The sequence below is a fragment of the Buteo buteo genome, chromosome 15 (genome assembly GCF_964188355.1).
Source record: "Buteo buteo chromosome 15, bButBut1.hap1.1, whole genome shotgun sequence".
NCBI lineage: Eukaryota > Metazoa > Chordata > Aves > Accipitriformes > Accipitridae > Buteo > Buteo buteo.
In genome coordinates, this window is record NC_134185.1 from 22,142,887 (window position 1) to 22,166,043 (window position 23,157).

The window sequence follows — 23,157 nt, forward strand, 5'->3', positions numbered from 1 at the left end:
CTTGCAATGGGAGACATATTTGGTGCTTGTCACTAGTTGGAGACAATATGAGAAACAAACCCATCTCAGACTGAATTTAGAAATGCAAGTAACTATCTAGAGAATTATAATGCCTGACTTTTATAATTTATTTAAATTTAGATATGGGAAGTACCTACAATAATTTCACTTATAAAATGGAGTTGGATTTTACAGGGCCAGAAAATTGCCTAGAAGAAAATGGAAGAGGCTTATTATATTGTAAAGCTGTCAACACAAGCTCGTTCTGTGTAAAATGAAAGCTGTTAGGATGACTATGTTTCCTACAGAAAAAGCTGAAAATCCTTTTATCTGTCCTCTTTTTTGTTGTTGAATTGTGTCATAACTTTAAATTACCATTTTTCAAAGCAAATTAATCCTTTGTATCCCAAATGAATCACATCTCCTGCTTTCTGTGTACCTGGAGTAGTAAATACCTGTAATTTTACTCTGGCACCGAATCTATTAATTAATTGAAATTTAATAACAGCACGGCAATCAGATGAGGCCATGTATTTTTACTTCCTTTCCTGAGAGGACTCAGTGGGAATATATGTGGAGATAAGTCCTATGAGGAAAGACAGCTACCTGATTCAATTCTAAATTCACTAGTGACCATCGTCTAAATTCGTTGTGAATCTAAACTAACAGAATAGGCCAAATTTGCCTTGGGGGAAAACTGAAAAAGTAAGCTGAACCTTTCTGGATGTTCATAGCAGGGATGTTTACAAAAAGGGGTTATAATAGGTTAAGAATGATGGAATATCCTCTAGAAACGTCATTAATGAAAGTGCCATTTGCACAAGCTGGCAGGTGTAGCAGGTACACAGTTTATTCCTCTGGGAATCTGGGCGCTCCATATGTGTCCTGCCAGCTTCGCAGGAACATGGTGGTAGTAGTGCCTTGTAACCCATACTGCTCCTGCCCAGGCAGACTTTAACTCACTGGACTAAAGCAGTCAGAGCAGACAGAAGTCTATAGCTCCTTTAAGTTGAAAGTGATCAAATTTTAATTACCTTGTGCAGCAGTGTCTTGCAATTGTGTTTTTACTCTTCAGAGAGGGAGCTTCTGTTAAGTCTCCAAACACCAAAACCTGACACAAACAACAGAATGAATTTGCTGTTCCTAAGAACGTAAGACCTTTGACTCTCTTGGGGCTGCCCAGTTTGACTTCCCATGGCTGTTTGCTGTGTATTTGATTATGAATCATTCTTATGGATGAAGTGGTTATTTATGTTGTGTACAGGGGCAGATCTGTTGCCAGTCAAATTCCTCCCAAAGGGCTCGTTAGACGTAGAGAATAGGAGGAGCATCAGCAGCATTACAGACTGCAGCAAACACATCTCATGCAAACGGCAGAAGAGCAGAAAGGAGAAAACTTTAGAGAAGGGAAAGAGGAAATACAGTGACTGAGAGAAAACCATGCTGCTTGAGGAAGAAAAGACTTGAAGTGACCATCAAGTACGTCAAGCATTACACAAGCAACATGTCTCGGCCACCAGGAAGAAAGCAGGAGAACCACAAAATAGTAAGATATTTTTGTAATGTGTAATTAAAATTGTGCATGGAGTAGGAATAAGCTATTATTGTATTGATGTGTTCTGTACAGTCATATTTCCAAATAGCCTGAAAGTACTGAAAGGATGGGGATGAGTCTGCCAGTATGAGAACAGAGGCGCTGGCAGCATTTATGGCTACAGTGGGACCCCCTTGTGAGCTGCCAACAAGCTGCCAGCTATTAAGCAGTGACATAAAAAAGCTTTGCCCATAGGACTTGGGAGTTTGTTTGACTCCGAGCAGTAACACTGAGATTTGCTCTAGGACCATTCATATCTCTCCAGCTACCTTGCCTATGACATGAAATGATTTTCAGACAGTCCTGCCTTCAACATGAATCCTTGAGGCCAAAACTCTGTTCTTGTGTTGGAGGAAAGCAGCTGCACCAGCCACATCTCTACCCCATGAATCGTTCCAGGAAGAGACGGTTCATCTGAGGCTGCAGTGTACCTGGTACCCACTGTGTGCCTCCTGCATACCAGACCACGTCTTCTTTTGGGGGTTATGTTGCATGAGCAGGGGTCCTTCTTCGTCCTCCTAATGTTGCGTTTTTAGTATGCACAGGGAGTGCACCGTCACAGGATCTCAACATCTGGCTTTAAGGCCAAAATCTGATTCCTGAGAAAACAATAGTAAAACTGTAACCGTTGTCTTTGAGTGTTGACTTTGACCATTGATCACATAGCACAGAATTCTATCAAGTAGAAGTTACTTAGACCAAAACTTCCTTCTTTTTCTGCACTTCATGTTAATATTCTCCTAAAGCTCCAGCAGTTGTTTTAAATATACTGCATGCAAGATTTTCCCAAGAGGCCTTCTTAAACTGCACGGTCACAAAAGCAGTATTTTGTGCCATTAAAGATACCAGTTATTCTCCTTCTTGTCCTCTGGCATTGGTGTGTCTAAATAAGAAAAATTCAGATAGCAAATTTCCTCAGAATCTCTATCTGTGGTTGAAAATTTCTAACCATTTAGGAATGTTATGCGACAAGTCCAAAAAAACAGAGTGCCATAACGTGGAAATAAGGCCACAGTGGTTTAACCCTCTCCCCCCCCCAATAATAGTATTGTGCCTTGAAGAGAATATGCTTGTATCTAAAAGTACAATTATGACATACGTATATAAGTATACATATGTATAACAAATTGAAGAGAGAGGAAGTTGATAGTAAGGAAAATAGAACATAGCCAACTGTAGAAGACTGACAACAAAACCAAAGTGACTGTCTCGCTCACTGGGCACTTAACTGCATTTTTTTAATTTATCCCTGGTGCTGAGATTCTGAACAGGCTTAGGAAAGATGGGCACAAAGTTTCTGAGACTGGGGTCTGTTCAGAAACAGAGGTCTAAGTGCTTAGAGAGGTTTGTGGTCAAAGACAGAAATGCCAGGTAAGTTTATGTGCCTCTGTGGTTAGATAGTCATTAAATGAAACACAGAGATAAAGAGATCTCTGTTCTTTGTTTGGATGGTTCAATTCCACAGAAGTCTTTCTTCAGGAACTTAGAGCCTTAGGGCTGTCTGGATGGTTAACAGTGGTTTTTGCTAGGAGTTGGGGCAGTGGAGAAGTTCCAGAAAGCTTTAGGACAATGTTGTGCCAATTTCTGAAAAGGGGACAGAGATGTCCACTTAAAAAAAAAAAAAAGGATGACTATAATATACTTAAAGTTAATATACATAAGTTTATGGGAAAAAATACTCCAATGGATTGCAAGAGTGGCTGGTAAATGCAATTATGTTGATATAGTATGATTAAGTTTCTCTAAGGTATTTTTCTTATTACAACACAGACATTTTCTGAGACTAGAATACAGAACCTGTATGACATCCGTATACTCCATTAGAGTGTTTGGCAAAGTGTGCAATATTATTGTAAACAGGACTTATCACCAAGATGAGTTTAAGAAATGATTCCATACTACTTAAGATTTTGAACAGTGACTTGTTAAAATGGGAACATTGATTAAACTGCAAGCTTTTGATGCAATGGGATCAGGAAGAGGTCTTTCCACCAAGCTGTTCTTCCTTTCCTTGTGTGATTTTTTTCCTATTGTTTTCATTGGTATTCACCATCATTTTTCCACAGGCTGTAAACAAAATCACCTCTAGTCTGCCCACATGCCACAGGCCTGTGGCACTTCCTTTAATTAATTCCTATCCAAGAAGTTTAGTGAGAGTCAACCTAGTCTCTCCCCTAAAGGCCAGCCGCTGCTCTGACTAAATACAGTCAATTCTGCCATGCCATGGAGGTGATCTGGCAGGGCAGGGAGGGAAGAAAACTTTCCTCCAGGTTACTGCACAGCTGAAGATCCATCCCAGATTGGTACTTGTGACAGGATCTGTGCATGATATGCCTTTTATCTCCTCAGTTGCTCTCCATGCTCCTTGGGCAGGTGGCTGTAATCCTCACCCATCTCCTTCATCTTGCTCATGCGGTGGAGCCATACCAACCACATCTTCTGTATTAAGATACAGAAATAATGTCACAGTGAGATTGTCTAGGCATTTGGAGAGCTGGTATTGATAGTGATTCAAGTTACTTGTATAGTCTGATAAAGAAGGGGAAATGTCAATGGGACTGATTCTTTTCTACTTTGCTTGTTATTCTTTACACTTGTGCTGAACGATAGGGGTTTTTTTCATTATTCTGAGCTAATTTTTTAAAAATCTTTTATTTGGGGGTGGGAGTGGGTGGGTGGGAAGCAGCTTATGATCTGAATCAGATCAACTGTACCTTTGTGAAGGAACTGGAATTTCAGTATATACACTGTTGTTCCTATTGTAAAAGGGCTAACAGCTAATTGCTTCAATTACTCTTCCTGCAGCTAAACACTTGTCATAAATCTTGGATGGCATTTGACAGCATTTATCAATCCAACATACATATGTGCTGTTATAGGATGCAATAATGTACTTGATGAAAGTAGCTGTATCCCAAGAAATGGTATTTCTGACAAGCAAAATCCCTGCGCAGAGACTCAAGTGATGATCAGGTCAGACTGTCACACTTGAATTGTGGATTTCAGTGATTACATGTCCATGGACAAAAGTTTCTTGATTAATGTAAATGTTATTTTTGCTTGCTTTTAACACAGTAGCAGCTCAAAAGTGTGAAAAAGTTTGATTCTAGTTTGCTTCATTTTTGATTTCCACCTTTTCTGGCAGAGCAGAGAACTTTTTGTACTGACATATGGGGCTTTGGTAGCCCAGCTGTGCAAGGACTATGAAAAAGATGAAGATGTCAACACCTGTTTAGATAGAATGTAAGTACTGCTTTAAATGTTCAGCTTTATCGATAATGCTGTTTGTCCTGTATGTTACCTTTCAGCTTTATGTCTGTTACCTTATGAGTTCGAGCACTGTCTAGGATTACAGAGATCATGGGGAAAAGGTTCAATATTCTGTCAACAGAAATAACATTAATTTGTGAATGAAGATCAACCATCAGCTTTTGAATTCTCAGAAGAAAAGCGTCAGGGCTGTTTTGACAGCTTACGCTTGTTCCTTGTTGGTCCTTTGTTAAGCTAATTAGTAATACAAGCTTCTAAATTTTGCTCCTCTTTCCATGTATTAATTTTCAACTTCCTTGTTAACTCTCCTCTTCTATTTCTTCATACCCATGTCATTTCAAAGTAGACAAGCTTTTTGTTTCTCAGGGGTGTTTTTTAGTGAACATGCATTTCTGTGGCCTTCCCGTGGCTCCCCCTCCTCTAGCTACACCCCGGGTTTGTGACTTGGACAGCTAAGAAGTAGTCACAATTCTAGGCTGTAGGGATTTGGCTTCGGTGACTAAGTCAATAGGCAGACTCCTTTTGTAATCGATCACCTTCCCCAAGGGTGTAATTCGGGTGTCTCGGGCTGTCTTCCCTGACACCCCCCCACCTCCGCAGGGTTTGGGGCAGACGGGCCTCTCACCTTTAAAAGACCATACAGCAACGAGTGAGGTAGCACAAATGGTCAACGAGGAACTGATTGTTACATGGATAACCTCTTTGGAAAATGAAGCTTCGATGTTTATAGGATCCTGTTGTCCTGACTGAGATTCCTAGGCATTATCACAGTAAAAATAGTAATATCACAGAAAATCAGCAAGAAACTACTTTTGAGCTAGTTAACAAGAAGATATACCAAGATCTTCAGCAGAAGAGTAGGTCTTGTGTTTTCAGGCAAAACAGACATGCAAAACGGATTTACAACAATCACAGTGGACAGAATACCTAACCACTTTACTATTAATCTGAAAGCTTGCAAACAAGCTATAGTTCAATAGCCATCAATGGAAGTGAGTAAAAATATCCTTGATGATAAAAAAGAAAAATAATTTGTTCACTAACTAAGAAGGGACAACATCCCTCAGGTGTTTACTTGATATTAATCCCTCATTCAGCTCTGATGAAAATCATACATTTAAAAAATATACAGACGTCTTTCTGATGCTATGGTAGAAATTACTAAAGGGTAGTTTTGGAAGATGTGGAGACATGCTTTGCTCCTTGTTTTTTTATTATTATAGGTGTTTTTATAAAATCTTTTTGGTTTTCTCTTGATAAAGACTTGATAAAATAGTGACAGGTTTCATTAAAGCAATATGGCCATCTTTACTTCTGTGAAGATGAAAACAGCTCAGCTGGAGGAAGAAATCTTATAGATTAGCAAACCTGTGACAGTTGGGAACAGTATTCTTAGGTCTCTCTTTCTATATGTATATATATATATATATAATCTGTAGTGAGAAGGGTGTTTTTCACTGTACAGTTGCCAAATAGCTGCTTGTCAATTTATTATTCATTTGACTCTGCAAATCTAAGGCATAAAAGTTGAAAAGGATCTAAGTAGTCATGTACATCACCAATAAATACCTTGCTAACTGCTGATGATGTATTTACCAACATTATTGATATTGATACTGAGGAAATAAATAAATAAATAAATAAATAAATATGTCATTGTTTTCTGATGCATGACATATTGCAATTTTAAACTTCGTGCTGCCAAAACCACTTTTTGGTCTTCTCATCACATTAGACATCAGATCACTTTTTGGCTTCTTGTCAAAGATGTGGTACAAAATCAGTAAGAAACTCCACGGAGTTCAGACTGCTTCGCTGAGGGTGTAGGGCCTCTGACAAACAGGCAGAGACTGCCAACATCCACAGAAATGCAAATGAAAATTTCCCTAAAAACATTTCTGAGTTGAGTTCACATTCTTTCATAACATTTGTGTCAATCTCCCTTTTTCAAAAAATGCTTGGAGACATAGCTATTTTGCATACTATGTAGTTAGTTACTGACCTTTGTTAATGTGTGTGAGCTAGGTATGAATATTTGTTTTGTAAAATTTCTATTAACTTCCATCCTTTTTTATTTCATTTCTCTGAAATTGTAGTGTTATAAGTACAAAATGAAGGTGGTGGTGTACTGAAACTGTATATGAAGTAGCAACTTTTGGATTTTTTCTGCAATTAGTAGATGAAGGAAGAGAACATGTTAGAAAAAAGACAAAGAGGGATTTGTGAAGGGAGAGCAAAAAATGAGGTGAAGAGGTAAGAGAATAAAGTGAAAGAGATCAGGTGTAAGTCCATTTCCTATGGGTTTTCCTGGTGTCTGAATGCTGCAATGAGGGTGCCCAGTATTTGCTGAACTCCATACCAGTCCAGAGGGGAATGCTCTGACCTGAAGGGGCAGTTGCTTTGTTCTCCTTGACAGAGACGGTGTGAGAGGAACTCTGGGGATGACAGAGGAATGGAGAAAATCCTGTGCTATGTTATCCTATCCTATTTTTAGTGACAAAGTAGAATTAACCAGGTGTATTATTTGTATATTGTTTATATATTATACTCATATATCTAACATCTAATATTTATTCATATATGTAAATATAAATATATGCAGAGACAATGTGTATATAAACAACTTTCATATCATCTTTGCCAGGGGTATCGTGCTTAAAGGAGCGTGATTCCTTAAATGACTACATGAACAGCAATTCCACTGTGCTGCAAACTGTGGTAGAAAGAAGAATCTAGACCAGCAAAATCTGTTGTCCTCAAAGCTATTCATTCAAGAGCATGCAGCTGTTTTGCTGAGAAAGCACAAGAGACAGATTAGGGAGACGGTAGGTGGAAAGAAGTTCCCCATTTTGAATGTTAACATTCTTTGTTCTCTCCTTAGGGGCTATGGCATTGGCATAAGGCTGATTGATGATTTTTTAGCTCGTTCAGCTGTGAAAAAGTGCCGCAGTTATTCTGAAACAGCAGACATGATTGCACAGGTAAATAAGGTTTACATTCTCTACAGCTTCATCAGCTTCAATGGTCTTACCTTTTCCCTCCTCCTCTATCAGTTTGCTCCAGAACGATTACCTACATTTCTGCTATATCATGATTGTCTTATCAAAGCCCACTCATCTCTACAATCACACCCACGCTTCCTTTGGGTGAAATACCGCCTTTTTCTTACCTACAACTTCATATCAACTAGTAGCTCACAGAGGTTGGCCTTGAGAGGAGACATCAGTTTCTACCTCTGTAGCATAGTGCTACATCAGGCTGGGAAAAACCCCACATTCAACAGAACACAAAAAATGTGATATTCAGTGAGATAAGAATTTTGCCAATGGCCTTGATAAACCCACAGTGATAAGTTTACCACAAAGGGTCATCAGAACTACAGAATTAATTCACATGGGTATTAGTTTTATATCTGAGTTGAGAACAGAGAACACAAAATGGGATACCACCTGTAAGAGGCTACCACCCCTGACCTAAACTGACCTTAAAGTCAGTTGCTAAGCTGAAATTAAAATTCCTCTATTCCTAGTAGCCTATGAGGCATTTTGCCATTAGAATAATTTAAAAGTTTCTTTTTGTTTGATGCAGATTAAGCTGATTTCTTCTACTCTTGCCAGAGAATGCAGCAAACAACAGAAAATGATCCAGTTTTAACAAACTTTGAATCATATATTCCCTCACTTTTTTTCTTTTTTCTGGGAGCATAAGCCTTAACCATCTCATACAGATCTTAAACTTTGATATTCTTACTCCTGCCATCTGAATCTCCTCAGCATCTCCATAATTATATCTTAGATATTTTTAACCTTAAAATGGTAATATTAGGGATAAGCTGCATGATTTTCTGCAAAAGGATGACTCAGTGGTAGCAGAGAAGAACTGTAAGAAAGGAAAATGCGAGGAACATTTTCCTGACTACCCACAAATCTAATAATAAAATAAAAAAAGATAAAATCAGAGTGGGTACTTTTGCCCTCTTTGATGGAAATGTCCCTTTTATTGAGTAGTCATTCACACTACTGTCAGACAAGAAAGATCTAGGAGGAAATTTAGTGGCAATACACGAGTTTCTAAAGATGTATTTTTTCCCCCATGGGCAAGTCAAATTTCCTGGAGAAGCTCAAAGAGAAATCCATAGGACATCCAGCCTGCTGAGCCACTGTAAAGGAGGTGGTAGTTCATAGATCCTGAGTTAGCTCAGACTAGTACCTGCTCAGGTCATGGTGAATGATCCTTTTTATCCTTTATGATTTTCAGCTATGAAGTGTTGCCAGTGAAGATACGCTTGGCCTTGCCCAATGGCAAAAATTAACCACACTTCATAACACAGAACTGTTTGCTAGGTAGTCATTTGTTTTAAGAGGAGAGATCAGGGTATCAACTAATTGAACTGAGATTCATTTCCATTGGCTCATTTTAGGAGACAAAAATATGCCTGGCATACTTTCTGATTGCTTGAGAATTACCAGCAGCATCAGCTAAATGTGACCATTAATGTTTAACCGCTGACTGCAGAACTGCTTTCTATACAGTGAACTAAGGCACCAGTATATGCTGGTTATACAGGAGTATCTTAGTTCAAAGTGCACGTGGCTGTTACCAGGTAAGCTGTGATCCTGCTCACATTAACCATGTCAAAAATACCTACGTTACATCTGGCTGAAATGGAGGGACAGAAGTTATGTTATCATTCTGAAATGCTTGTCATAGAGGAACTGATGGCTGTCACAGAAATAGAGAGAGGACCTCTCTGCATTTGCTGTTGCTGGTAGGGCTATAAAGTGCCCATGTGCGCAACACACACATACACCATGATCTGCCAAAGTTTAAAGCAGAAGTAGGTGACATTACTAAAAGCCAGCCAGATCCCATTAGCTCATAAAAGAGTGGAAACTAAATTTCTTCCTGAAGTAAAGTTTATTTTGGAGTCTCACATCAGGATGATGTACAACAAAGCTCCTTCTCCGGAGGAGGTGACCTGGGGTAGAGGATCCATTGGAGATAGTGAGGGCAGCTGAAAGAAAACCATGAGACAAGCAGCTTTTCAATCTCAGTATTAAAATGCACTGTCTCATTAAAAGAATGAGACCAGGTTGCAAAATCACATTTTTGTTCACTTTTATGTTCTTCTTCAGGTGGTATTTGTGCTTTATTTTCTCTGGATTTTCATGTATATGCCAGATATCTGGTTTTCTGGGTCTTGTTCCTCATGATTCCCTTATTTACAAATGCTTTAGAACAGTCGAACCATCATGGTTAAGTACAGGGGATTCAACAACAATATAGAGTGAGAAATTAAACATCAAAGTAAGGAAAAAGACACTATTTCTCTGCAGGTTGTACTTCAAAAGAGACTTACTGAGAGAAATAAAAATACTTGGAAAGATTGGAACAAACTTTAAAGCACACAGTCTCTTGAAAAGGCTATTTTTAGCAAACTAAAAGGAGTTCTGTAGTGGGAGTATAACCTTTCCAAGGCAAAATGTGATATGGGAAGCATTTTCACATTTCTTTGGCAAAACATTTTTTAAATAGTCTTCAAGCACATTTTTCTGAGGCACATACCAATAAAACATATGTAAAATGACCCAGCAAGTAACTGCAAATAATGCTGTTAAAGTGACCTGTTCAGAATTACACAGCTGTTTACATGATCTCTTTAACTCTTCAGCAGTAGTGTTCTCAGCCAGGACAAAGCACTTAAATACTTAACTGCACTAACTCTTCTGAGGTTGAAATCTGTTTGAGGATGAGTGTGTAGAGTAAAACCAGTTCAAAGTTAAAGTAATTAAGGCAGTTAGGCAGTTCAAGTAGTTAGAGCCGAACTTTCTGTAAACATAGCTGTTATCTTGCAGTCCTTTGGAAAGCAAAAGGAAGTCTGCGAGATCAGGCTGTGGGTGTTCCCTGTCAGAAATGGAAAGAGATGAAGCAAAGGAAAAAAACATAAAATGAGGCGTACAAAGCCAGCTTGCCATATTAAGAAATAAATACTGGAGGAAAGGTGCACCTAAGGCGGGGACTGAGGGCTTAAAACTTCAACCCCTGGTTCAGGCTGCAAAGCCTGGAATTTACTGCTAGCTTATACTGGACTGGCAAAGGGCCAACAGTTTGATGATAAGCCAAAGTGAGCCCTTCTGCACTGGGTTCCCATGGTGCTCACCGACTTCTCGTGTTGGTGCTGTGACTTTGCATGGTTACAGTTGGGGTAGAATAAAAAAAGATAAAACAGGCCATGTAAAAGTAGGCTTTCTGCTCCCTGGCAAATTGGGATAAGAAAATGGAAACCAGTTGAGGACTGGTATTAAGAACAAAGCTCACCTGAAGAAGTGATGTCCAAGACTGGATTCAGAATTTGGATCTGAGTATAACTGAGGATTACGTTTGAAATGAGGGTGATAATTTTGCTCTATAATCCTACAAAATCAAATTTTTACTTCAATTCCTCCTCCTAAGACCTCTAGCATCAATCTGATCGAAAGAGATGCGAAATATAAACAGGTCCTGGTTTTAGATCTAATCCTAGAACAGTGTTACCTTCTACAGCTCAATGTCACCGTGCCCCAGGAGGTGTCTGTGTGTGCTACAGCGGGAGCAGCCGGCCCATGCCCTCCGGTCCACAGCGAGCTCGTGCTGGCTCACAGGCTCCACAGCTGTGCTAATACAGCCTCAGAACATATCCCTTCCTGAAAAGCAGTGGCTGGAGTGGTGGGCTTTATGGTGGGAGCTCGGTACCCCATGAGTGCAGCAACTGTACGTCTCTGCAGCTGCTTGTAGAGGTCCCTGGGGACAACCAGGGCTGGGGTAATCCAACCACGTCACCCCCAAGCCCAGAGTTAGGGTAAGAGATGTGATTCCCCTTCCCATGGGAGGTCCTGCCACACGAGGTCCCTGTATATTGACCTATGGCCAGTTGGAAAGTCTGACACAAGCTGGCAGAATTTACAAAGCTGGTAAATGTTGCTTTTCAGATCTCAGCAGTGAGAGGGAAATGCATACAGCAGGTTGCTGTGCTAAGTGGTAGACGGTAAAATGAAAAATGAAGTGCTGCACTGTAAAGAGCGAAGAAAAGTTTGTGAGTACGTGGCAAGACCTTTAAAGCATCTTGCTCTTCCCAAACACTGACTGTGGAAAAGTACTAAGGATGAAAAGTATGCTACCAAAAATGTTATTTTGGCTGCCTTTCCCCTTCTAAGCAGATTAATTCTGGTCCTTCATTAATCTTGTTATTATGTCATCTGAAATTATGGTTTCAATTTTTTTAACAGTCTGTATCATCACTTACTTTGCAACATTACTTCTGCATACAATGTTTTGTAGTGAGAAGTTCCCAGTAGTATATAAAGGGACTGATAAGGTAGCGGCTCCTAAATATTTCAGTAAGTCTAGACTGTATTTGAGCACCATCAAAATGTTAATGCATTTTATTCTTGCTGCTTGAGAGAGATGGGATGCTGGTTGAGACTTTGAAAAAGAGCAGTGGTACATTTTTAATTCTGACTGCATAGATTTCTTGTTTGACATTAAGCAATATATAATCCCATAAAGTTGCAAGTAACATTTTCAAAAGAGAGATTTTTGCTTTATATAGGTGTCATTTTAATGGTGAGTCTATGTACATGTCTAAATACATATTCCTTTTTTCTTCCATTTCATATAGATAAAAATGAGAAAGATTTATGGATGAAACTTTCAAAACCACTCATTCATTTTACTTCCCTGTCTTTTGGAGTCACAAATAAAGACTGAAAAGGCCTTTGGTTTACCCTCTGACAAGTTGTGTATGGTAGTTTTAAAGGAATTTCTATCTAGTCACAGCCTGGTTTAAAAAAAAAAAATGTTCATATCTATTCATTGAATGACTTATAAATTAATTTTTTCCGCTAAGACTTTTTTACAATTTTCACTTTATAGCTTTGCAATTTTGCCTTAATTTGTTGCCCCATTGCAAACCAGCTACTGGTTTTGCATAGTTTCCATGCAAGTTCTCTTTTACACAGGAAATTTTAAAAATAGAATTTGGACAGATTCGTCATACTGTAATGCAAAGTACAGCTGAAAATAAATTGAAAGCATATGAGGACCTAGCATGGTTAACTAGTTTTTGTTCTTATAACAAAGACTTGAAGTTTGACGGAGCAGCAATTGTATATCGGAAGAAGAGTTAAGAGAATTAAATGAGAAAATTGGGTTCCCCCAGGGGAGAAAAAATAGTAAACTGAGGGACAAAGCACACAGAATTGAGAAGAAGTTTCCTGTTTATTTGTGCACTCATATTTTGACAGACATCAGAGTTAATGCAAAATCTAAATTTCCAAGAGAAAATGTTGATTCTACTCTTTGTTTGGTTTTTTTTCCAGTTAGTTTGTTTTGGATGGTGTTGATAATAGCCTTTGGTTCTTTCTGAGCTGCCACGGTAGCTGCTAAACTTCAATTCAAGGACAATGTTGATACAAAACATCTTTTGCGATAACTGCTTGAAGGACAGGGTTAAGTTTGCCAAAACCAGACTCCAGCTGAAAACATAGGGTCAAACTGGCTCTTATTTTTGTCTGTTTTTATATCCGCGTGGCAATTGCATTAAGTCACAGGCATTTTGGTAAGATGACGCAGTTAAGAGGAGCACAGCCCTGGGAACGAGGGTCAGCAAGAGACTTGGGGTCCTACCGGGCAGATGTTACAGCACTAAGTGCTCAGCAGCTGCCCTTGGAGGTGGAGATGCTCTCCCAAGCGTTCACCTGTGAACACGAAGCAGGGTAAGGATGAGGAGAGGAGAAGGCACCTTGGTTTTCCCCCTCCACGATAAAGGAGAAGGCCAGGCTGGGAAACACTCCTGTTTCAGATGGACCTGGCTACTCAGGTGCAGAACTTTGAGCCTTCTCCTGAGGAAAAAGAGGGTGCCAAAAGCCTGACGTGGGACCCCTCTGTCCTCCTACCTTTCCCTCTGCCTGCTATGCTTTTGCCTCTGTGTCCCAGCTCTGGTGTCACAGTGGAGACCTCATCCTTACACCAACTCACTTGTTTCCCATATACCTTGATCGGCTCATTAACCTACTTTGCATCCCTACTTGCTTTGGTTTTCTGTGGTATCAGTAAGGAGGTGGAAAGGCAGCTTTGGGAAGGGAAGTTTGGTCCAGGTGGGGGGGACATTCTGTTAGATGGTGTCTCCTCTCCCCTCGCATGTAGGGAGGCGGTGAGATGGGGACTGGGCAGTAGATGTTGGGGCATCTCTCATAAAGAAAGAGAAAAGCAGACAAATGGGAAGGGACATGTACCCTGGAATTAGATAGTTGCTATACCAGGAGAGGAGCCTGGGGAGAAAAATGCGTACGTGCCAGACATGGTGTCAGACATGCCTGCTGTTGTGACTTTCATTTTGGCAGTGTTGCCTCTGTGCTTTCAGCTGCAGCAGGTACATTTAAGCATATAATATGTTCTAAGTCTGCTACGAAGTGGGTCAGCTGGGATAAAAAAATTTAAAGCCTTTGCACAAATTCTTCAAACCACACAGAGAAGTTTCTAAGCAGACAGTGGAATTAGCTCTTGGATTTTATTTTAAAAAGGTGTAATGGTCTATAAATGCAGCTAGATTTTTTTTTTCTGCTGAAGAAGTGTAGTGAGTATGAGAACAGCTGGGCAGAGTACCCTGGCTTGTTGATAAGAGCCTGATTCAAGCAGAGCAAAAATATGATTCTTTGCAGACTCAGGGAGACTGGCAGTAAAATGTTGCATAAAAGCCTGCCCAGTCACCCCAGGGAAAGAAACTTGGCAGAAGCTTTGTTCTCCTTTTATACAGTGGTTGCAAAGGCTCTGGACACCCTGTGTGAGAGCCACGTGGTGAATTCCAAGTAGGTGAGGTAGAGCCCAGGGCTCTGGGGTGAAATGCATTTGTCAGAAGCACTGACTGTGCAGTCACCTCACCTGCGTTGCCTGCCGGTTCCTCTTGCTCCAGACACGAAGTTTCCTAAGCTATTCAGAAAAGTGAAAATCAGCCTGTTGCAAAAATATTTTCTTGTCTTAAAATGTGAAATTTCCTTCCAGGCCCTCTGTTGTGCACTGGCTGCAGGCCCAGTACAAACAATAATACATAGTTCTATAGGCTGCACCCAGAGCAGCTCTATAGGCTGCTGCCCAAAACCCACTCAAAACAGGAGCTTTATACAGGTAAAAAGAGAAATTTTCAGTGGGAGGAGATAATACCAAGTATTCTATGGAGGCAAAATATCAGTGATGCATTTTCATTGTTGTAACAAAGCACTAACAATGACTAATTATGTTTTGAGATAACATGTTATTTCTTAACAAAAACATGAAAATGCCAAACCCTTTGGTAATTTGGTACGCTTCGGCTCTAAGATTTGTCTAAAAATTTACCTGGCCCCTCACTGTCAGTGGAGGTTGCTGCCCCATGTCTCAAGGACTCGAAGACCAGGGCTGATGACTGTGACCAGCCGTGGTGTTCTAGGTGCAACAGAAGTCCAAAGACACTGAGATGCTGTGAGTGACCACTGGTGCCTCAAAAGAATGCTGTACCTGCAAATGGCCTGGAAATAGCCTGGAAGCAAAACCTCTGCTTTCTATGGGCTGTCAGAAAGCCACAAACATCTTTTACTATATTCACACCTATTAAATGGTGTTACTTTATGATAGTCTCTTGATTTACATAAGATGAGTATATATAGCACCTTTTACATAGGATATTGTTAAAACCCTCTTGTAGGAGTCATTATTCATCTCTTTTCGCTGTCAGCTCCTGATCCAGACCCAGCAACATTAGTACAGCATGAACCCTAGGTGCCATGGAGGAGTGCAGGCTTTTCACTGATGTAGGGAAATAATTTCATTCCATCCTTTTGGAGCAAGTTTGTAACCAGGAGGGAACGTGAAGAAGAAGAAAGAGGCCACTGTGAAAAAACACAGAGGTGAAACCAGCTAGAAGTACGCTGTATTAGCAAGATAGAAAAAAGCTGAAAATATATTCTATCTATGGTATCTCCCTTCTGTCTGCAAAGTCCAGCATTGTCTCTCTTTCCTCATTGATTTCTTTCTGGCGTTCTTCAACTAGCTTATGAATTGTGCTATAATGCTGTTTGCTACTGCTGAAAGAGTAGAGCTGGGAAGCATCTTCCCATGCCCGAAATGCCGGCAGGGAAATCGCTTCTGGTTCCTTGTTCTCAAAAAAGCACTTCAGGTTTCGCTCACTCAGCTTGGTGGCATACAGCTGGAACATCTGTTCCAGTTGCTCCTTCTCCTTCTCCGTGTACACCCTCCAGAACATCAGCTGGAGGTGGCTGACTTTCGACTGGCAGCTGGCACAGCAAGTGGTGAGCAGGGAGAGAAGAGCTGTGGTAACGATCACACACCAGCCTAAAATCTGGGAAAACCAAAGAAAAGAGTTTCAGGTTAAAAAGGCCCAAGTGAAAATGCTACTTAAATCAAGAGTGTCCAACAGAGCGACCATACTTTGTACGGAGGACCTGCTGCTCCTCTTGGTCCCCTGCTGTGGGCGTCTCGTCCCAGTTGGCATTCAGTGCCCAGCATTAGTGTTAATGGGGCATCCGTATGGGGACCAGAGGGAAGCAGAAGACGTCAGGGTTGAGGCTTCTCAATAGCTCTCAGTTTGACATCTCTTTCTCAGGAAGGCAAAAGCCGGTTGATTTTTACAGTGGAAGGTAAAATGCTCAAGAAAAGTTGGCTTATACTAGAGTCTGGCTGCCCCCGTGTCCCGTTTTATGACAAAGGGAACTTGGATAACAGCAGCTGAGGTGACATGTCCAGCACAACGGCAATGGCAGGTTCAGGGACAGATGATCTCAAATCAGACCTCAACTACAAGACCGTGTATGAAGAAAAATCTAACAGAGGTCTAAATGATCAATCAAATAATGTTATGGCTGAATAGAGCTATACAGAGCTATACAGAGCGGACCTGAGAGCAGAAGTTGCGTCTGGCTAATTTAGAGAGGATATTGATGAGAGTTTATTGCAAAACTATAACCATCTGGCATGCAGTGTATTGGAATTGCTTACTGAATTCTGTCACGCAAAGGGAAAAGTGCACAGAGAGAATAAAATCTCACAATCACTAGATGGTAAATGGTTTGCTATCTCCTGAAAGCATTAAATAAAATTACCCAGCAAGAATTAGGATTAAGACACAATTCTGAATTGTGACAAACTACAAAACCAAAAAGGGTAAGTAACTTTTGTCCCAGATTACTCAACCTTTTAAACTGTGACCATTTTTAGTTGTGTTCTTTTCAGACTTCTTTTTAATTAAAAAAAAAAACAACCCCAAACTGCAAACCAACAACTGCATTAATTAGCTAACAGGAATATAAAAGATGGTCTTAAATTTAAAAAGCATTCCTCAATTCTTCTACCAGGAGATTCATTGAAATCTATGCTATTCTTGTGAACTTTTTTTTTTTTCTGAATCAGCCCTTTGTAGTGGAAAATTATTTTTATGCCAGAACTGGTTTAAAATTACCTTCTTGACCAATCCTGTGAGAATGCTGGGAGGAGAGGGCATGAGAAAGAAGAAATAGCATGTGCATTGGCAGGTCTGTGTTGGCACTGGAATAGAGCCCAGTTTGTCTACACACTGATTAGAAATAGTTGCTGTATTTTCAGAGAACTTTGTTTTTGCTGGAATATGCTTTTCCAACATCACTAAACTTTTTTTTGTAGCAACTTCAGCGTTTGACAAAATTCTGTTAAGAACATTTTAAAATAAAGAGCTACTTCCAGGATTAGAGCAAGGGCTGAGTGTGGGAAAATGTGCTTGAAATTGTTATTGTGGGATGTTCTCCTCTAAGGAAAGCAGATTGTGAACACAATTTTTTCATGCCTAGTGCTGCTGGCCTAGCCGATAGTTTTACCCACCTACTCCACTGCAATGTGTAACATTTGTAAAAAATAAAACCACCTTGTTTTCAAACAGTGGAACAAATTCCACTATGGAATAAATCTTTTAGGTTTCAGAGACCCATATGAACTGGAACTGATTTCCCATGCTTTAATGGTGTTGATATGGAGAGCTGCAACCTTTCTCTTGTGAACTCTTGCACTGATGTTAAAAAAATAAATGCCAGTAAAAAATCTGTATTTGGCTGAGGGAATATAGAAACTTTCCTCAGGGAAATATGTGAAATAGAGAAGCTTGACAAACAATTATTCTTAGGGACTGATATGGGAGAATAGCTCCACTTTCTTTTCTTTTTCCAGTCACTTTGTACTGACTGATGATTTCTATGGGTATTTGAGAAACTGCTCTTTTTAGCAGCTTTTCACTTTTTTTGCAGCTTGGAGAATGAACTCATGTATTCTCATGCTATAAACTGAGTCACTGGTCTTTCACTTTTTCCTACACATACAACTTAAAGTCTTAAGTACTATTTGTTATATCCTTCTAAAACTCTCAGATAAATTGCTTTGTCTGCAGTGCAGGCTTTGTCTGCATTCCAGTCCTATTTGCATGAGGACTTGAAAATAAAACTGGCTTTTGGGGAGGAAATGGTTCCAGATGGATACAATTGCCTGACACAAACTTGCTGGCTGCACAGAGTGTTTTTCCTTCCTGCTGACAATCATCTTTCCATCTTTTTCTGTAGTCTTCCCCCCCCCCCCTTTGTTTTGTTTTTTTTTGTCTCTGAATTCATTTACATTACAAGGCAGTGAGCAGAACTGTATCACAAGAATATAGTAAAATATAATATGATCTCAGCTTTGCATGTTCTGCTTGTTTTATTTTAGTCTTTCTTCCTTCCTCCAAGCAGGACAAAAATGTGCTCTCATCTGGCATCATGTACACAAACAGAAACATATTATGCAAGCAGTCACAAATCTGTCACAAATCTTGTTTTCAAGTATTTTTCTACTGTTAGTGACCTAAGATTTCATTACAGGTCGTGATGGTATAAAATAGAAGAGTGTGGTATGGATTTTTTAATAGGACAGACCCCTTTAATAGGGTGACATCTGTTAATTCAGCCTCCTAAACAATCCAGGTTTTTTTTCTCTTTAGAGCAGGCTTCATTCAGGAAGACAGCTTTAAGTTATCTGGTCTTATTGATCCTGCCGTCAGTGGGGCCTCCCAGGAAGTATGCCACAGCTCAAACTGAACTAAAAGAGGGATTGATTGTATTTTGCAAGGCTGCATCATGTCAAAATTTTGTTTATGTGAAACCAAAGGTTTTATCTTAGCATCTGACATCAGGATCTTCAACAGATAAATCACAGCGGCAGTACAAACTGCATAATGCTCTTTATTTTTCTTACCTGGGACTGTGCTTGAAGAGTTCGTTTCAGTTCGTCGCTCTCTGAAAAGGGCATGGAGCTTTTGTCACAGACTACCTTGTGTAGCTCTTCAAAGCACTTCTCAGATTTGCTGTCGCAAACTGCATTTAAGTAGGCAGGATTTTTCAAGCCACTCATGGCACATTCGTAAAAAGTCCCGTTGAGCAAAGCCACCGAAAGCCACATCACTGGGGCCACCAGAGCGTTTAAAGTGACTTGTCCAAAGATGTAAAAGCAATGGCAGATATTGCCTTTGGGGAATATTTTTCTGGGATTCACCCAGCAGCCTGTAAAGAGTTTCCAGGTCTTGCTGTTCAAGAAATATCCAATAACTAGCAAAACAAAAGCTGGGGAGAAGAGAAATACCAAACCGTACCTGAAGTTCTCATTGCTGCAGGGGCATCTGAAAGCAACAAGAGAAAACACACGTTCACCTCCCATTGTCAGCAGTGCCATAAAGCTGTAACCTATAGCGGTTTTCCGGTTCATAAAGAATTTCAGGATGGTTTGGAAACTATCCATGTTTGGTACTCACTAAAGAGGTAAAAATCAAGACACTCTTATCTTCGGTTGCAGCAGCCTGTAGTGGTGTAGCAGGGGAGAGCTCTCCAGAGGAAGAACAGCCTGCTGCTAGCCTGCCTGCATACGCGCCGGCTAGATAACGCCGTGATGTCACCGTCTGGAGAAGCGCGCTCACAGGGGACCTCTCTGCTAGCACAGCAGATGGTGCACATTTACAGTAACATCCATCAGTAGTAGAAGGAAAGCAGGCAATGCGCTATATAATCAAATAAATTTGCAGTCTTGGCAGTCTCATTCTCGGTGGGTTGGTTTTTTTTGTGACTGCAGATGGAGATCGGAGTAAAAACACACGCTCACCAGTTGCAGGAGTTCTCGAGCTGTGTTCATCAAAGTTGCTGGTAACGTAGTGAAGGACCTAATATAGATGCTAATGGTCCCAGGGGAGTGTGACATGACTGAAAGCAGACAAGTGATAACAGTAAACCCACTTCATATGGTGTTGTAAATGTAGGAACATCAAAGACAGAATAAGCAGCCTTCTGCTGTACTTCCCTGGAGTATCACATCACTCCAGATTTGCATCTCTGGCTCAAGCTGATCACAGAAGAGACAAATCTAGTTTGCTTTCCAGCCTGTCTGGCCCTTCCCCCTGTTTTCCTGGGGTAAAGCTGGTCTACAGAATGCTGCATCCTAAAGTTTCACCTCTGGTTTGCACACAACAAGTGCAAGCAGCAGAGTTTCATCCTTTTGCAGGTTGCTTTCAAGATGTACCTTGGGGTCACCCCTAGCGTGAGCTGCAGTAGTGCCGCAGGAAATGAATTCTCCTTGATTCTGGACAAAAACCCACTAGTGGACTTTGTGGAGGAGCTGCCAGCAGAACGAGCATCACTTTGCTACTGTAACCTCCTCTGCGGAGTGATTCGAGGTGCCTTGGAAATGGTAAGGAAGGGCACGTCTGTTTTCTCCATTCTTTGTTAATATGCAGAGGCACAGGAAAGCAAAAACACTTGCTCAGATAAATGAAGGAGGTTTAGTAGGGTTGAATCTCTCTCTCAGATTCAATGCCTATACCTAAGTAAAAGAGGGCCAGGCTGATCCTGGATCCTGAGGTAGAGAAGCACGCAGGCTGGCTCACCCCCACACTGTCCCTGCGTGGCTCTTCCATGGCTGACTTGGGTGCAAAAGCCGGTGGGAGTGGGGAGCCAGCTAACACAGACTGCGGAGAGCCCCGAGGGCATGCCGGGGGACTCCGCTGCTGCTCCTTCAGCCTACCTCATTTTCCTGCATAGGTGCAACCCGTAATAGCCATCCCTGATTCTTTCCAAATACATGAAGATAAATAATATTGTCAGGTTACCGCAGCGCCTGCTGAAAGGGAGAACAAAGTGTAGATGAGTATAACATTAAAGCCAAAGCACCAGAAGTGCATGAGATGGATTCCAAATTTTGTTCTTAAATTTAAGACTTTTACAAAAGAGTAAACAAAGGACATCATTTGAAAGTCACTGAGGCGTAGAGCTTCTGTGGCATTTTCTGGAACATAGCTTTTGGTCGGCTTTATGTTTCTGTCAATATGTAATTTGTCATGTATCTTTTGTTTCAAGAAAACAAAAGCTGTGCAAGTATTATGTATGTATGTCAGTCTCAGTATTGTAGTATCTAAGACTAATTAACAAAAGAATTCTATCATAAGTATTAGTATGTGACCAGAAAATTTTGTGATCACAAAATCAAGTACACAATTTAGGTTCTCGGATTAAAGCAAAGCACTGGAATGAAGGGTAAGCTGTTATATAAATTCCAGTGTATATAAACTTTCTTTTTATTAACTCAGTTGGGAAAGATATTTTAAAACAATCCAGAAATCTGTTTCTTATGAAACCTGAGAAAGGGGGTCCCCTTGTGGTAAGAGAGAAGCAGCTTGTTATGCTGGAGGAGGGGAAAAACCGGGGCATTTCTTTGCTTAATTGATCAGACCTGATTCTTTCTAGGTTCACCTAGCAGCAGAAGTCACCTTCCTCCAGGACAGGCTGAAGGGCGATGCTGTGACAGAAATAGGAATCACATTTTTAAGGAAGGCTGAAGACAGAAAGCACAAAAGAAATAAATGAAAGAAATATTGGGAGAAACCCTTGCTGAGGGATATTTTGCACCTTTTGTTTCTGAAGAAGACATGCAGGGTAAAAATGGCTTCGCTGAGCCAGCTGCACCAGTTGCACACTTGAAAGGTGAAGAGAGCCGGGCGGCAAGCAGGAGGGGCAGAGCAGGGCGAGAGCAATGTTAATTGTCGTGACACAGATACCAGTGTAAAAGATCAAAATGGCCTGCCCTCCCTTCTTGCATAACCATGCTCTTGAGCTCAATGAAAGTTTTATCTCAGTATTTAGTACACACTGGATGCAAAATATTCATTCGGACGCCAACTGTTTTTGGATAAACATGACCACCTTTTCCCATTTTGTTTGTTGGCAATGTTTCAAAGCATGCTTGCTAAGCGGTGCTTTATTTCCCTGGCTGTTTGTGGTTAGGAATAATGAATTCATCTGCTGTGACTGCTGTGTGCAGTGTCTCGCTGTCAGGTGCCTGTTTTGATGCGTAATGGTTTGCCGCTCACTGTCCTCCACACCAGACATCCTGCTCCCTTTGAAACCAGAGAGGGATGAGGCTTCACTGACGTCGGGAGCCGCTTCAGTTCTTTACGGCTCTTTCAGGCGCCACATGCAGTTTTGCTGGCGTTGCCTGTTCAGCCCCGTGCACACGTCAGGCTGCAGCACTGACAGCCGCATCGATGCTTGTGTTGCTTCAAGCCATGGCCCTTTTCACGTCAGTCTTCTCTTCAGGAGCACTGATCTTATGACCAAACTGAACAAAGCATGGCGTATTTAATGCGTAGTCACTGTGGATCTGTACTCACCTAAGAAAACTCGAATAAAAATTCAGAGATTGCCACACAACTGGTTTGCTGGTCGTTGTGTCTGTTCTTACCTGACCTTCATCACCGGCTGTTGAGCATCTTCCCCTTGGCAGTGGACTTGTTACCACAACATGACTGGGAAGTAGAGAAATAGCAGCCTCACAGAGACCTGAGTCATAGGAAAGGTTTAGTGTTGTCCGGTGTAATGCAAGATATCTGGGTAAGGGTTGGACAAAACCCCAAGTCCTAGCACAGTACCCTAACCATGAAGCCAGCTCACCTTCTTCTCACCAAAGCTCTTGTTTTAAACTGAAATACAAACCCGCAATTCAGTTCAGTGAAGCCCAGAGTTAACTGTGATTTTATCGCTATGATTTGTACCTTCGTCTCCTGTTTTTCCCTCAGTCTGTTTACCTCTTAATCCTGCTAAGTAAGGGACACCTCATACCTTGGGGACAGCGGAGTTCATTCCCACCAGATCTGTACAATCCTCATGATAATCCTTCTCCCTTCATTTGTCTTAACAGTGTCGTACAGTGGTGGTGTAATATAATGGTGCTTT

The 23,157-nt window shown here is 40.8% G+C and overlaps 2 protein-coding genes across 2 annotated transcripts; one reads left to right on the top strand and one right to left on the bottom strand.

Annotated features, from left to right (window-relative positions):
* Positions 1-1,311: 1,311 nt before the first annotated feature.
* On the top strand, positions 1,312-22,838 carry TRAPPC3L (trafficking protein particle complex subunit 3L). Its single transcript, XM_075046762.1, has 5 exons — positions 1,312-1,546; positions 4,740-4,837; positions 7,746-7,845; positions 20,435-20,620; positions 21,673-22,838. The coding sequence occupies exons 1-5, from the start codon at positions 1,505-1,507 to the stop codon at positions 21,790-21,792; spliced, it is 546 nt and encodes a 181-aa protein (XP_074902863.1). The 5' UTR covers positions 1,312-1,504; the 3' UTR covers positions 21,793-22,838.
* CALHM5 (calcium homeostasis modulator family member 5) lies at positions 12,505-19,960 on the bottom strand. Its single transcript, XM_075046761.1, has 2 exons — positions 19,142-19,960; positions 12,505-16,235 (listed from the first exon to the last, which is right to left on the bottom strand). Exons 1-2 carry the CDS (start codon positions 19,679-19,681, stop codon positions 15,846-15,848), a joined length of 930 nt encoding a protein of 309 aa, XP_074902862.1. The 5' UTR covers positions 19,682-19,960; the 3' UTR covers positions 12,505-15,845.
* Positions 22,839-23,157: the final 319 nt, after the last annotated feature.